At 33.5% G+C, this 16,079-nt stretch overlaps 1 protein-coding gene across 1 annotated transcript; it reads left to right on the top strand.

Annotated features, from left to right (window-relative positions):
* The first annotated feature begins 8,930 nt into the window (after positions 1-8,930).
* Positions 8,931-9,637, top strand: LOC131874213 (secreted RxLR effector protein 161-like). The gene is made up of 3 exons (XM_059217480.1): positions 8,931-8,995; positions 9,177-9,281; positions 9,376-9,637. Exons 1-3 carry the CDS (start codon positions 8,931-8,933, stop codon positions 9,635-9,637), a joined length of 432 nt encoding a protein of 143 aa, XP_059073463.1.
* Positions 9,638-16,079: the final 6,442 nt, after the last annotated feature.

Raw genomic sequence — 16,079 nt, 5'->3', positions numbered from 1 at the left:
TGTTTTTTCGCCCATTTTTTTGTGGTTTTACAGCAATGGAGATCTAGATCATGAAGATTTAGCTACTGAAAAATTTCACAAAAATTCATTGTGTTTTGTGGATTTTAGAAATTGTAGGGAGTGTTGTTTTGTGTGGAGATTAGTTGGGGCCAATCATCTGCCTTTGTTTACACATAAAGCATTTGAAAGCCCAACTTAAAAAAATATAGCCCCAACTTGGCCCCACAAGGTAGAACCTTTTCCTCTTTAGAACCTAAAAGAAATCTTCTTCAACTTAATTCAATTGTAAATATTCTTTTTGCCTCCATATTGACCTACAATGGTCCAACATCAATCCATTTGTATCCCATAATGGAAGAGTTGTCCATCAAATCTAATGTAATTTGTGACCTTTGTTCCCACTTCTCTCTCCATAATTTCTTGAATTTCTCTTAATTCCTAGACTTTGTAGAGGGGAGTGTGGCCCTCCCATGAATCTCTCCAAAAAATCTCCTATGTCATTATTCACCTTCCACATTATATTCTATATGATGAGCAACTTGCACTCCCACATAAATTTCCATGTGGAAGAACCACCTTTCAAGTTTTTAATGGTCAAGATTCTACTTGGATCGTTTATTAAAATATTTTTTGTATATTAATCTACACCATAGTTTGTCTAAGGAAGCATACCTTTTCCATGCTAATTTGACACCTAGGAATTTATTTTATACCCATGAATCTCTAATTTCAATCGTAACAACAAACTTGGGTTCACAAATCTTATCATAGTGAAATAGAAGAATCATTTTTTCCTCATTAGAACACACCCAAATAAATTTCTTCATGATTCCTTTCATAGTCGAAGAGGCTTTCTTTGAAAGTTGTAGACACAACATAACATAAATCAAGATAGTCGCTAAAACAACCTTAAGCGTGATAATACTTCCAACTAAGGAAAACCATTTTCCCTTCTAAGATGAAGCTTTAAATTCCCACTACTCCCATTTACATCATCTCCAAAAAAAGTTCTCATAGCCCCATAGAAAATTGAGGCTCCTAAATACTTTGAGTGCATTATTTGAGTAGCGAATTCTAGTAAATTTATGATTCTCTTTTTCCACAACTTCTTTGCATTAAACAAGAATATTCTACCTTTTAAAAAATTTCCATGAACAATGAATATAGGAATCAAGGTCATCTTTGATCTCTTTCACTTCTCTCATATTGTATTCCTCGAAAAATGTTGTATGGTCTATGAACTAAATGTGGGTAATAGATTTGAGATTTTGTGCTACCCACACTCCTCTCCATCATCCAATGCTCTGTCTATACTTAATCAATCTACTCAGGACCTTTTCCATTATCACAAACATAAAGGGCGATAGTGGGTCTCCTTAGAATAGCCTATTTGATGGCTCAAACAACCCGCAAAGAGAAAAATTCACCACAATAAAAAAATGAGTTGTGGATATTAAACGAAAAATCCAATATGGAACCACTTTTCATGGAAACTATTTTTTTAAAACTTACCATAAAAAATATCCAACTCACCCTTTCGTATGCTTTAATAATGTCTAATTTGATCATCATGCTCTTCTGTTGAGTTCCACCAATAGAGTGAATTGTCTCATTGGCCAAAATGGCATTTTCAGTGATCTCCCTTCATGAAGTGAATCCATTCTGATCCAATGAAATGACTTAACCAAAGATCTTATTTAGTCCATTTGCAAGTGCCTTTGATATTATTTTGTATATCATGTTGCATAATGATATTGGTTTAAAGTCTAAAATATAAGTGCATTCTATGTTCTTAGGAATTAGTGCTATAACAATATTATTGATGTCCTTCACAAATTTGTTATTTTCTTTGAAACATTTTGCCATTTCTTAAACTTCTCTACTAACAATATGTCAACATTTCTAATATAATAGAGTGGGGAACCTGTTAGGCTCAGGGGCCTTATCGAAATGCAATTGAATCATCGCATGCCTAATATTAGCCTTTGAGAAAGGTTTAATGTGCAACTTATTATCTTAAGCCAAGAAAATAGTTGAGATACACTCCAATAATTTTGGGTCCATCAATTTAGTTGAGCCATCTGAAGCCAAAAGTACTTTGAAACACCTCATTGATACCTCCTTTATTTCCCCCTTTTTCAAAACCATTGTCCCATTCACACCTTGGATCTCCTCGATCCTATTTCAGTGGTCTTCTAATCTTCACCAAATTATGGAAGAACTTTTTATTGAGGTCTCCTGGCTCTAACCATGACTCTTTAGCCTTTTCCTTCTAGAAGAGTTCCTCCCTAGCTAACAATTTTGAGTGTTCCACCAATAGAGATTTTTCTTTCTAAAAATTCACCTAATGCATGTCATGCTTTATGGCTTTTTCATTTAATTAAGCTAACTCACTTTTGATTCTCTCTTTTCCATAGATATTTTCTTAAAAGAAGTAGAATTCCACACTATCAACTTTCCTTAACATAATTCAATTTTTCATAAACACATAGTTCTAGCATATCCTCCCGTCTCATCCACATCCTCTCAAATTTAAAATTATTTCTCCAGCGCAGGTCCTCCCCAATATCCATGACCATAGGGAAGTCGTTAGAAACAACAACTATTTCAAATTTCAGCTCCAAACCAACTTGTTCATTAAGATAATCCATTAAAATAAAAAAATACGAACTAGTCTTTCAAATATGTTCATGAAACTAGCACACCTATTGGTCCATGTATAGGTTCTTTTTTGGGCATGACATTAAAAATCCTATTCAACTCCACAAGATATCTAAAGTCCTCCATGATTGCATTGTCTACTTTGAAACCTCCAATTTTCTCATTCAACCTTTAGATTACATTGTTCTCCTCCCAAAATGATTCCTCAATCTTGAATGTTGGGAATTAAAGTGTCTCAAATTTAGCAATTCCAAAATTATGTATTTATTATTATTTCACATTTTCTCACAGTTATTTGGCATTTATGTAATTAAATAATTATTCTCCAACATAAGGGGTATGGGTTTTATTAGTTGGCACTTTTGCCACATGTTAGTGCCTTAAAAATAAAGCTTTTAGTTGTCAAAAGATGCCTATCAAGTGGTATAATATGTAAGGCCTATTGTTAGGGATGTTATGATGGATTCTATGACAATTGTAAGGGCTAAAAGTGGGGTGAATCATTTTGGACGTGGTAATAAGTTATTATGACACATGTAAGAGCGTCCTTACATTTATTATTAATAGTCTATGATGCATGTAAGAGTATCACCTATATTTGGGGGATTCTTATGACAACCTGTAAGAAGGCGTAATGTCATGTAAGAGGCTATGTTTGGCATGTAGGGGTCGAATTGAATTTTACCATGGTTTTTTGGAACCTTGTTTTGGCCCATGGTAATGTTTTATAGTGGTAAATTGAGCCCCCAAGGGTCCATATATTGAGGGGTTGAGTTGGAGAGAAGTAAGTTGTTTTACAGGTACACAGATTCTGCCGAATTGATGCAAAATTGAGAATTCTTTTTTGTATTGTAATCTCTTTGAATAGTAATATATATTTGCCCTCTTTTCTTGGTGGAGTTTTTTCCTAAAAGGGTTTCTCCACGTAATGACGATGTTATGTGTTTATTGTTTTGTGGTGTTATCTTTTGATGTTATAGTTCTTTTCTTTCATATGGTAAACATTGTTAGATATAATTTACAATTTGAATTTAAGCTTCTATTATTGTTGTTCACCTCTTCTTTTCTAACATTTGATATTAGAGCTTGACCAATTTTGTGTCTTGGATGGTAGAAGGGGGGTTTTTTTATCATGTGTGGGAGTTTTGATTGATTTGTTTTTTGTAGATTTGTGTTGATATCATGGCTGCAACTTCTTCTCATTTGGACATAGAGAAGTTCAATGGAATGGATTATGAGTTGTGGAAGCTGAAAATGGAAGATCTCTTTGAAGAATGAGATCAATGCGTGGTTGTAACAAATAGAGAGAAGCCAGAAAAACTTTTTGATAAAGAGTGGGAGAAGGTGGATAAAAACGCACGGGGTACTATCAAATTGCATCTTTCAGATTCTGTTCTTTTAAATGTGTCAAAAAAGAAGTCGACATATGCTTTGTGGAATTGAATCGGTGAGATCTACCAAGCCAAAACTCTGGTAAATAAACTTTACTTGAAATGGAAATTGTTTTCTCTTTAGATGATGAAAGGTGATACAATAGCTAAGCATTTATAGTTATTTAATTTAATTTTGAGTCAACTAGCCTCTATTGATATTTCAGTTGAAAAAGAGGATAAATGCATTATGCTTCTTTTTTCTTTACTTGATTCATGGGAAAATTTCATTCTCTCTATCACTACTAACCTCAAAGATCCAAAGATGGATGCACTTGTTGGAGCTTTGTTGGCACATGAAATGAGGAGAAAGGCTATGGATAGTTTGGGCGATGCTCTCAATGTCAGGGGAAGGCCTAAAGAAAGAGGGTCTAAAAGAGATAAGAATGGGCCTAGGGACAAGTCTAAGGGCATATCTAAATCTCATGGTAAAAAGAACAGAGTGAAGTGTTAGAACTGTGGAAAGAGAGGGCATGTCAAGAAGGAATGCAAGAATTCAAATAAATAGTTTGATTCCTCTACAGAGAAATCCTCAAATGTAGGTGATGATGCTTTGATTTATTCTCTTCATGTTATGACTAAAGAAAATTGGTTAATTGATTCTGTAGTCACATAAATCTGTCCACTTAATTAAATGAATACTTAGTATTTATTTGATTATTTAACCATCAATTAATAATTAATTAAATTAATATTTAATTAATTCATCTTAACCCTCCTCTCCTATTAATTAAATAAATTATTCAATTTATTTGATTTAATTCACTTAACCAAATTCAGACCATTAATTAAATAAATAAATCATATTTATTTAATTAAATATTCTCTTACATTTAAATAAATTAATATTTATTTAAATCCCCCAAAATCCCACCTCTCACATTTAAATAAATTAACATTTATTTAAATCACCTTTATCCTCTACCCACTTGCATTTTCCTACAAATGCAAGTTGCACAATTATTTTAAATAAATAATTTATTTAAATCACCTTTATCCTCTACCCACTTGCATTTTCCTACAAATGCAAGTTGCACAATTATTTTAAATAAATAATTTATTTAAATCACCTTTATCCTCCACCCACTTGTATTTTCCTACAAATGCAAGTTGCACAATTATTTTAAATAAATACTATATTTAAATCACCTTTATCCTCCACCCACTTGTATTTTCCTACAAAAGCAAGTTGCACAACTATTTTAAATAAATTATTTATTTAAAATCCTATTTATCCTCACCCACTTGAAACCTTTAATGGTTTCCCTTAAAGTCTTCAAACTTGATGGCTTTAAAGTCTTCAAACTTGATGGCTTCCTTCTATAGTCTTCTTAAGTCTTTAATGGTTTCCCTTAAAGTCTTCAAACTTGATGGCTTTAAAGTCTTCAAACTTAATGGCTTCCCTTAAAGTCTTCTTAAGACTTTAATGGTTTTCCTTAAAGTCTTCAAGCCTTTAATGGTTTCCCTCAAAGTCTTCAAGCATTTTAATGCTTTATCTTCCTTTTTCTCATTTAAATAAATTAATATTTATTTGAATATTTATCCAAATGCAAATTACACTATTTAATTGAAATAAATGATTTTATTTTAATTGAAAATACCAAAATTTCTCCCACTTGCATTTTCCTACAAAATCCACTTGCATGCCTAAACCCCTTCTAGAATTTTCTAATCACTTCTAAATAACCTAACCCCTTCTCTAAACTTTGTCACATTCCTAAGCAAAAGGGAAGTCACTTCTCAAACCTTCAAAGTCTTTGATAACCATTGAAGACTTTCAACCTTCAACCACTAAATGGCTCAAAGTCTTTGATAACCATTAAAGGCTTTCAACCTTCAACCACTAAATGGCTCAAAGTCTTTATAACCATTGAAGGCTTTCAACCTTCAACCACTTAATCCCCAAAGTCTCCAATAACCATTAATGGTTACCTCAAACCCTCCCACATGGTTAAAACATTTGTTTTGACTCAACCTCTACCCAACCCAAAGGTCTCATCAGGCCATTAATGCTTTGACCATGATTATCTCTTAAACATTTGCACAAAGGTTTATCCTTGGATTAACTCTTAATCCAGTGGGTAATCTTAATTTGGAGTTGACCTTTAGCCTCTAGATAACCATGAGGTCTTCTTAGGCCTTTAATGCCTCCAACCTCTTCTCTCAACCCAATCCTATGTTGACACTTGTCACCATTTTATTGGTGCCAATTGTGCACATGGATCCCCAACTTTCAAACTTGGCCCTTGATTAAACCATTCAATCTTAACCCTTCATTTCCCCATTTCTTCTATAAATAGAACCCTTCTCCTCAAGCAAAAAAGGAAGCATTAGAGTATTGTTGTTATACTGGCATTAGCATAGAGCTTTTTCATAGCATCACTATCTACACTTGCATAGTATTTGTTTATCATATTCAACTATCTTGAATCTCCATATGGCATCCATGGCTAGTGCTAAAAGCTGAGAGCTACACTCATTTGGGACTTGGAGAGGAGAGGAACAAGGGAGGAGCAACTATGAGCATCTTGATTAGCTATTTTATTCTATGTTTATATGCTTTCTATTTCATGCTTAATATCTCTCTTGATATGCCTGTTTAGGATAATCTTTTGTTGCTAACACTAATGTTTGTTTCTTGTGCTCTTGTGTGTGTTGCCATCAAACAGATTTTCTAATCCTTTTTGCAGAGCATCAGATTCAAGATACTCATACCACATGACTCCTTATAAGGAGTGGTTTTCCACATATGAGAAATATGATGGAGGAGAAATCTACCTCGATGATAACTCTTCATATCTCATTGTTAGAAGGGGTAAGACTCATTTGTATTTTAGTGATGAGATAATTAAATCTCTTTCAAGTGTTTTGCATGTCCCAGGTTTAGAAAGAAATTTAATTTTAGATTCTATGTTGAATGATGTCGGATTGCATGTAACATGGTTGTAGATTAATAAGAGGAAACTTGGTGGCAACAAGAGGGATAAGGAAGGGGACTCTATTTAAGCTTGAACCCACTACCATTGTTAAATCTTCTAATGTAACTAAATCTAAAAATAGTTGTATGTTGTGACACCGTAGATTGGGCCACATTAGTGAGAATAGCTTAAAAACCATTTTGAATAAAAAGTTGTTAGACAGTTTTTCTTATTTTGATGAGAGTGTTGAATTTTGTGAAGTTTGTGTGTTTGGCAAAAAAATAGAAAGTATTTTCCTTTAGGGAGTGATAAATATAAGACAATTGTAAATTATTCACTTAGATGTATTTGGTCCAAAGGATATTGAATCAATTGGAAGATCTAGATATTTTGCCTCCTTCATTGATGATGTTTCTAGATATACATGGTTATATTTTATAAGGCATAAATATGAAATTTTCATTAAGTTCAAAGAATTTAAGGCCTTAATTGAAAAGAAAACAGATTGTAAAATCAAGGTTTTAAGAATGGATAATAGAGGAGAATATTGATCTAAAGAATTTGATGAATTTTGTAAGCATGTAGGAATTGTAAGAAAAAAAACTACTCCTTATACTCCACAATAGAATGGAATGATAGAAAGGTTAAATCGGACAATACTGGAAAGAGAGAAGTATGTTAAGTGGTTTTGGGTAGAAGTTGTAAGTACTGTATGTTACTTGTTAAATAGATCTCCTTGCAAGGCTCTTGATATGACACCTTAGGAAGTGTGGATAGGTAAGAAACCTTTTGTTTCATATTTAAGGGTATTTGGTTGTGAGGCTTATGTTCACATGCCTAAAGAAAAATGAACTAAGTTGGATCCAAAAGCTAGAAAGTGAATTTTCATTGGATATGTTGATAATGTAAAAGGTTATAAGTTATGGAATCCACTAAACAAAAAAAATATCTTTTCTAGAGATGTGATTTTTAGGGAACTTAGTGTTATTTAAGATCTCGAACAACCCAAAGAAAAAGATAAGTAAAAGAGAGTGCATTTTGAAATTAAGCATGAAAGTGCACCTCAAGAAGAATAGAGAGATGAACACGAGGATGAGGACGAGGGAGAAGAATAATAGGGTTTAGAAATAGTTAGGATCAAATTAAAGAACAGGAAGAGGTTGATCAAGATCAAGAATAACAAGAGCCCCATACTCCTACTCTTAGAAGGTTCGCAAGACAACACAATCCAGTTGATAGGTATAGCCCACCAAATTTTCATTGTACATTTTCTTTATTAAGTATTGATGATGAATCTAGATCCTATAGGAAGATATTTTAGCAGAAGATTGTGATTCTTGGCAACAAGCCATGCTAGATGAGATGTTGGCATTAGAGTCATGTGATACATGGGATCTTGTTCGTTTTCCCAAAGGGAGAAAAGCTACTGGTTGTAAATGGGTCTAAAAAAATAAATTTGGAGTAGATGGTTCATTGGAAAAGTACAAAGCTAGATTGGTAGCTAAGGGCTACTTCCAGAGAGAGGGAGTTGATTTTGGTGAGATTTTCTCTCATGTTGCTAAATTATCTTCTATTAGATTGTTTTTATCGATTGCTATTGCTAATAATTTTGAGATTGAGCAAATGGATGTTAAAATTGTTTTTTTTGCATGGAGACTTGGAAGAGGAAATTTATATGTAACAACCTAAAGGATTTGAGGTAAAAGGAAAGGAACATTTGGCTCGCAAGTTAAAACGATCTCTTTATGGTTTAAAATAGTTTCCCTGAATGTGGTATCAAAAATTTGATTCATTTTTCATGAAATTGGGTTTTGTTAGAAGTGAAGAAGATCATTGTGTATACATTAAATGTATTGATGATTATATTCTAATCATTGTCTTGTATGTGGATTCTATGCTTCTTATTAGTAATTCTAAGGCAATGGTTCATGAGCTAAAAGCTCAACTTTCAGGGGCATCTGATATGAAGGATTTGGGAGCTACAAGGTACATACTTGGTATGAAAATCAAAAGAGAGCGGGTAAACATAAATATTTGGTTGTCACAGAGTATGTTGGCACTATTTTGAATAGATTTAGTATGCAAGATTGTAAACCATTAATAATTCCTTTATAGGTTGGCACTAAGCTTTCATTAGATTTGTGTCCTAAGAATGATGACGATTTAGAGGATATATCTTTAATGTACCTTATGCGAGTGCTATAGGAATTTTAATGTGTGCAATGATTTACACTAGACCAGATATTACACAAGCAATGGCAGTTGTAAGCAGGTTTATGTCTAACCTTGGTAGAGAACATTAGAATCATGTGTTAAAAGGGTGTTTATTTGTGGAGAACTTCTAATTATTGTTTAAAATATTCTAGGACTAACAGTGTGGATAAGACATTGGACATACAAGGATTCATTGATGTAGATTGGGCAAGTGACTTGGATAGTCGAAGGTCCACAAATGGATATGTGTTTACTTTGTTTGGAGGAGCTATAAGTTGGACGAGTAAGAGATACCCTGCAATTGCTTTATCCATTACTGAAGTAGAGTACACGGATTCTACCCATGTTTCTAAGGAGGCAGTATGGTTACAAAGGTTGTGTGCAAGTATTGGTTTTGATTGCAGAACAGTTTAGACTGGTTGTGATATTCAAAGTGTAATTCATTTAGCTAAGAATCCTATGTATCATGCACAAACTAAGCATGTGGATGTACAATATCATTTTGTTCGTGAGTTGATTGCAAATGGACAAATTGATTTGAAGAAAACTAACACTTAGGTGAACTTTGTAGATTATCTTACCAAACCTGTGAGCATAGAAAAGTTTACTTGGTGCAGTAGTGGACTTCATAAAAATGTGGTTTTTGATACTATGAGATGAACCATTTCATTTAATATTTAGAAAATTAAATGTTTGCTAGTGTTTTTAAACCCTATTAGTCATTAGGAAGTAAAAATACTCAATTTCTACATTGATATCTTGTTGCAATTTGTTTCTCTTTGTTCTCAATTGAAAGAGGGTTTTTAGGTTTATGTATAGTAAACGATTGGATGAAATTCATTGAAATTTTAAGCTTAATAAGATGAGATTCGATGTTTTAAACATCTCCAAAGCTTATTCAAATTCAAAATATGATTTATTTGTCCACCTTCTTACTTCAATGGTTGTTTTAGGATGCTTTGTTGGCTTCTAGCAACATAACAACTTTGGTAATTGATGCTACAATTATAGTTTTGTAATTATTATTTTTTATAACTGACTAAAATGAAGTTTATTACGAAGTTTATTTTTTCCCCTAGGCTTCTATGGATTTCTATAAATTCCCTGCTACACGATTAAGCCTTTTTAAGGCAATTCTGTAGCATAGTCAAACCAGATTTGTGATCATTGACTGGTCTACTGGCTGAATTGATTGTGAAGTTTTGGTACTCATCCTGAAATGAAAGAGACTCTGAACTGGATACATGTCACTTCACAATTCACAATGCACAATGCACAATGCACAATGATGAAAGCACCTGATCTGACTGCGACCATACATGTTATTAAAGTTCCATCGTTATGGTCTTCCATGTCTATTTCCTGCTACTTTCCCTGCCTTGTTTAGTATTATTTACAAAATACTAGTATAATTTTTTGATATGATGGAGAAATAAGCTCTGTCATTTTCGCTTTCCATCTTTCAAATTTTCCGTTTGTTCATACTGATAATGAGTTTTTCCACATTATCAAGTGTTTCTTTGATAAATTAATTGGATAAGTGTTCTTTGGAGATTAAAAAAGTGTATCAGTAATCATTATAGCTAATTTTGTGCACCTACAAATTTTAAATGGTACATTAATTTTTGACGATCTTTTTTTTATTTTCTCTTATACTACTTGACTGCTTATTGTTGCTCAACTCCAATTAAAGTCCAAAAATTCGAATTACTAGGAGTAAGGTGGACGGCTATTGGTATATGTGAAATTTATTAATGAGCTTTTAGTTATCATTTTTTTTGGTTTCTTTAAAATTAGTAATTGGGAGGTAGGGTAAGCAAGGAGTGAACGGTAATTGGAACATGGATGGTAACTGGTGCTCTTCCCCTATCACACTAAGTAGACACTTGTAGAATGAAAATGATACAAGAGAGATGTACAATTCTTTATGCACTTCAAAATAGGTGTAGAAATATTGAATTGAAATACCATTAAGATCTTATTTGATTTACTTGTCATATGAATTCAGTTATATGACTGTAAGTTAGATAGTCAAATATATCAAATTTAAAATGAACATTAAAAAAAAAATCTTATTAAAGATTTAATTCCTTATGAAATTATGCTTCCTGTAACAAGAACTTTCTCTCAGAAATAATTGGTATGACCATGTTACTATGTTACTTAAAGGTAGAAAACTTGAAGATTATTTTAGTGGACTACCCAGGGCAACAAGAGATAAAGAATTGTCCAAAAGAAGAAAATGTGGAATGAAAGGGACAGTTCATGGTGGAATCATATTGCAGGCTAAGAAGACTAAGCCCAGCTGCACTTGATTATAAACAAGTACATTTTTCTCTGTGTGGGAATGCAAGCAAAACTTGTATGGATTCCCTGCTACAAGATTAAGCCTTTTTAGGCAATTCTGTAGTGTATTCAACTCCAATCTGTGTAAAGTTTTGGGAATATCCTGAATTTAATAAGCTAAATTCAAATCAGTTCCATTCGATTGATGTGGACCTGTAACGAGATACATTTAATTTGATCTTCATTTCTCTTTCCTTTCAAACCCAAGTGTTGAAAAATATCATCCTATCGTACTTCAAACTCACAAAATAATGGCCTATATTGTTTTTTAAATCTTGAACTTAACTGGTAATGAACCAGTTTCTGGATTGCCTGCAATAATGTTTTAATATGTTCAATGATAGTTATGGCCTTCCATGTCTATTTCCTGGTACTTTCCCTGTTTGTTTAGTATTTTTTATTAAATAAAGTCATGCTAGTGCAAGAGTAATTTAGTGATAGGGAGTGTTTGAAGTTTAGTTAGTTTCAATTATATTCTAAAATAATTTAGTTATTTAAATGTGATCTAATTTTAAGGAAGATATTGATTAGATCTTTTTTAAATTTAAAATATTTTTGAAGGGTTTTATATCAAATTCATATAATTATTTAGTCATTCGATATAGAAGCATGAATCTTAGGTTGAAATCTCTTTGTCTCATAGTCAATGACTTAGAAGCGTCCATTCCACCAAAGTCATCCAAATACAATCTTGCTCATCTTTTATGATATTATATTCTTGTACTCACTAAGACTCATTTTTGATTAAGTGTACTCGCTAAGACTTATTTTTTATTTAGTGGAAAATAGGTTTTGAAGGGACCCGAAACTCTTTACATATCAAACTAGGGATAGAAATTGACTGCTCAACCAAGAGGAGAGAACCAAAACCAAAAAACATAGTCTACCCCAAAAGACAATAGACAATCCATCCAAGGAGAGGGCCAGAAAAACCAACCCCAACCACCCACTACAAGGGCCCTCAAGATTTACAACTGGCCTTGTGGGAATGAAGAGTCATATCAAAAGAAGGCTTGGACATCTTAGAATGCTTCTCTTTTATAGTTATCCAACCCTCTTCAACTTTAGCTGCTGCAACAGACCAATCCAAAGAACCCGACACTGATCTATCCGAAGTGGAAAAAGGAGCAACAATAGAGGGAGCAACAACCATTGTAGGTACAAGACCCCCTTCAACAGATGGGGCAGAAGAAGTGACAACACATAGTGGAGCAGCCGGTGGGGTAAGAGACATCAAACCATTTTCAGCAGAAGAGAAAACAACAACTTGTATCCCATCATTTTTAATCACCTAGCCATCCTTAGTGGCATCCGAAGAATTCGCCATAACAGAGTCTGAACCAGCCATCGAAACCCCAACATCCAATGACTCAAGAAAAGAGTCCAAATATTTCTTAACCGTGTAATGTAGGTAAGAGGCCTCCGACCACCATGAAGCCGCAAGATTTTTCTTCTCAAGCCCACAATTCCCAGCCGCATGGCCGGTTTTGAAGCATTTGCGACACCTGAATGGGATACCTTCGTAATCCACAGTTTGGACCCAGCTGCCAAACGAGGAGTTAATGACAATCTCAGCTGGTAGTCCCTTAGACACATCTAGCTCCACCAGAATGCGAGCAAAAGTAGTGTGATAAAGCTCAAAAGATTCATTATCCACCATAATGAAACTCCCAATAGCATCACCAATCTCCTCAAAGAGAGAGTCAGCCCACAAATGGATAAGAAGATAAGGAAGCCAAACCCAAACCGGAATCTTGTTGAACTTTTCGGAAAGGGGGTTAAAATCAGAGTGCCAGGGTTTTGCCAAAAACGACATTTTATCTTTCTCATAGAAAAAATTTTCACACAGAATTTTTCTTCTATCCTTAGCATTCTCAAATTTAGCTACAAAGAAACTTTTAGCCATAGAGTATATATGAATACCCAGAAATGAGTGGATCCCAGTGATGAGAGATCCATTTATGTAGCTCCGGGAGGCTGGGCCAAATACCCTTGAATCTACAGATAATGCCATGCTATGTAAAAACCTTTATTCTCTATTTCTCGATCTGAATCCTCATTCACATTAACAGAGGCCGCACAGGATAGGGGATAAACCCCCTTCCCCCTCTGCGGAAATTTGTTGACGGTGCCCGGACAGAGCCGCTGCGGAGGATCTCTGCAACTAGCGTCGCCCATGAGGGACCATTAGGAGCCACTGCGATAGACTGGGTCGAGGTGCCGTCAGGGAGAACAACAACAGGGGAGTGAGCGGGAACAACAGGCGGGACGACCGTAGGAGACATTTCATGTAGGATTATTATTACTCGCCAAGACTCGTTGATTCAAGATAGACTCATTGATTTCAAGATAGACTCGTTGATTCAAGAATTCAAGATAGACTCATTGATTTCTCTGTGATGTCATTGCCCAAACGTACTCCCTAAATATTGTGGTTGTCACGTTTGTGTTTGCTTCTACTCTTGATAGGATGAAAGAGAAAGCCTAAAAGAGTGATACTTCTATGAGCAAAGAGCGAGTAGATAAATTGTTTTTTTTTTCCTTCCAATATGATAAGGGAAATGACATCTAAAGATTGTTAATTTGTAGTTTGTTGCAAGAGGCCAAGAATATGTAAAAGTATTACTGAAAACCAAGTCTTGAGAGATGTTAGTTTCTAACAAAACAACTTAAACAAACAGTTAGCTTCGGTGATAGTTTGGCAGATTACAGCATATCCAATTAAACTTGCAGATTAAGACTAAGAAGAACAGTCCATGGTGGAATTATATTGCAGAGTAAGACTAAGAAGACAGACCAGCAGCACTTGATTATATCCAAGTACAATTTTCTACGTATGGGAATGCAGAGAAAAGTTCTGTGGATTCTCTCCTACAAGATTAAGCCTTCTTAGGCAATTCTGCACCCTCTAATCTCTGATTTAAAACTTTGGAAATTTAATGATCTTTAATGGTACGTATCCTGAAATGACAGAGACGTTGAACGGCTAAAGTCAGTTCATAATGCACACTGACTTAACATACGACTCCACTGCCATATCGTGCTGACCCTACACGTGATTAAAGATTCATTTGATTGATGTGGACCTGTCACCAGATTTTTTATGATCATTGCCTCTATTTTGGTTACAAAACTACAGTAAGGATTGACTAAATTGCATGTTAATCGTGCGTTTTACATCGTTGATTTTGCAATTAACGCTTGAGATTGACTAACCTATCACTAACACGTTGTACAAAAGGTCCTTTTTGGAACAAACTAGATGCAACCCTTTTTGAGTTAGTCTAATGATGAAGAATTTATACTCCCAAAAAAAAGGGCAAAAGTTTAAATCTTATGATCTTTGCGGTACTCTGAGTAGAACTAACTATAGCGGTTGAAGCGGTTCAAGTCGATGTGATAATTGTTGGGGTTGGGTGGGAATAGAAGTATAGAATAGAATCGAGTTCACCACCCCATCCTCCCCCATCCCATAGAGTGCACATAGAGTGGAGTGGGGTTCCCCATCCCCATGCTGGTACAACCCGTCACATCCGCTCGTACCACCCCGTCACATCCCCCCCAATTGATGAGGCCTTAACTTGCCTTAATTTATTATTTTACCAATTTTACTGATTGTAACTTTTAATATATATTTTTATTTTATATATATATGGAGTGCACATAGAGTGGAGTGGGGTTCCCCATCCCCATGCTGGTACAACCCGTCACATCCGCTCATACCACCCTGTCACATCCCCCCCCAATTGATGAGGCCTTAACTTGCCTTAATTTATTATTTTACCAATTTTACTGATTGTAACTTTATATATATATATATATATATATATATATATATATAAAGTTACAATTAGCAAAATAAAAAATTAATAATGAATTATATATTTAAAACATTTAATAATAATTCATATGTTTAAATTTTTTATTTATTTTAATATATAATATATTATAATATATTTAAGTGATTTTAAGATATATACTATATATACATTTTAATAATATTATTTAAAAAAATATATAAGTAAATAATAGTTTGTTTTTTATAAATATATTTACTTTTTAAATTACATATTTAATTTTTTTATAATAAATTATATGGTTTTTTTTTTTTTTAAATAGTTCTTATTTTTTTTAATAGTTATTATATTATAAAATACAGAACATATTATGTATATTAAAAATAATTTGTATGTCAATATCACTTATGTTAAATTTAACATAGAAAATAAAAATTTGTATGTTAAAATTATTTATTTTAAATTTAAAAAAGGAAATAACTAAGTGATTTTAACATTTTTTTTTTATCGGTAATATGTATTTTTTATTAATATAAGAAGCATAAAGATTTACAATAGATTCAAAAACTCTGACCAAACCTAACCCCATTACTTTTGCAACCTCGCCACCCCAATACAAACTTCATACAGTTGGCTCATGAACAAAAATGCAAACTACACAACTACTCCTATACATATACATATTTTAGCAAACCAAAATTGATGACCCCGTC

The sequence above is a fragment of the Cryptomeria japonica genome, chromosome 3 (genome assembly GCF_030272615.1).
Source record: "Cryptomeria japonica chromosome 3, Sugi_1.0, whole genome shotgun sequence".
NCBI classification, from domain to species: Eukaryota; Viridiplantae; Streptophyta; class Pinopsida; order Cupressales; family Cupressaceae; genus Cryptomeria; species Cryptomeria japonica.
This window is presented reverse-complemented; position numbering and strand designations above follow the sequence as displayed.

Excerpts from the sequence above, each read along its gene's own strand:
- LOC131874213 (XM_059217480.1), top strand. The coding sequence starts at position 8,931 with ATGGTTCATGAGCTAAAAGCTCAACTTTCAGGGGCATCTGATATGAAG. Across the intron at positions 8,996-9,176 it reads AAGGATTTGGGAGCTACAAG|AGGATATATCTTTAATGTAC; the intron begins GTACATACTTGG and ends ATGACGATTTAG. Across the intron at positions 9,282-9,375 it reads GCAATGGCAGTTGTAAGCAG|GACTAACAGTGTGGATAAGA; the intron begins GTTTATGTCTAA and ends AAAATATTCTAG.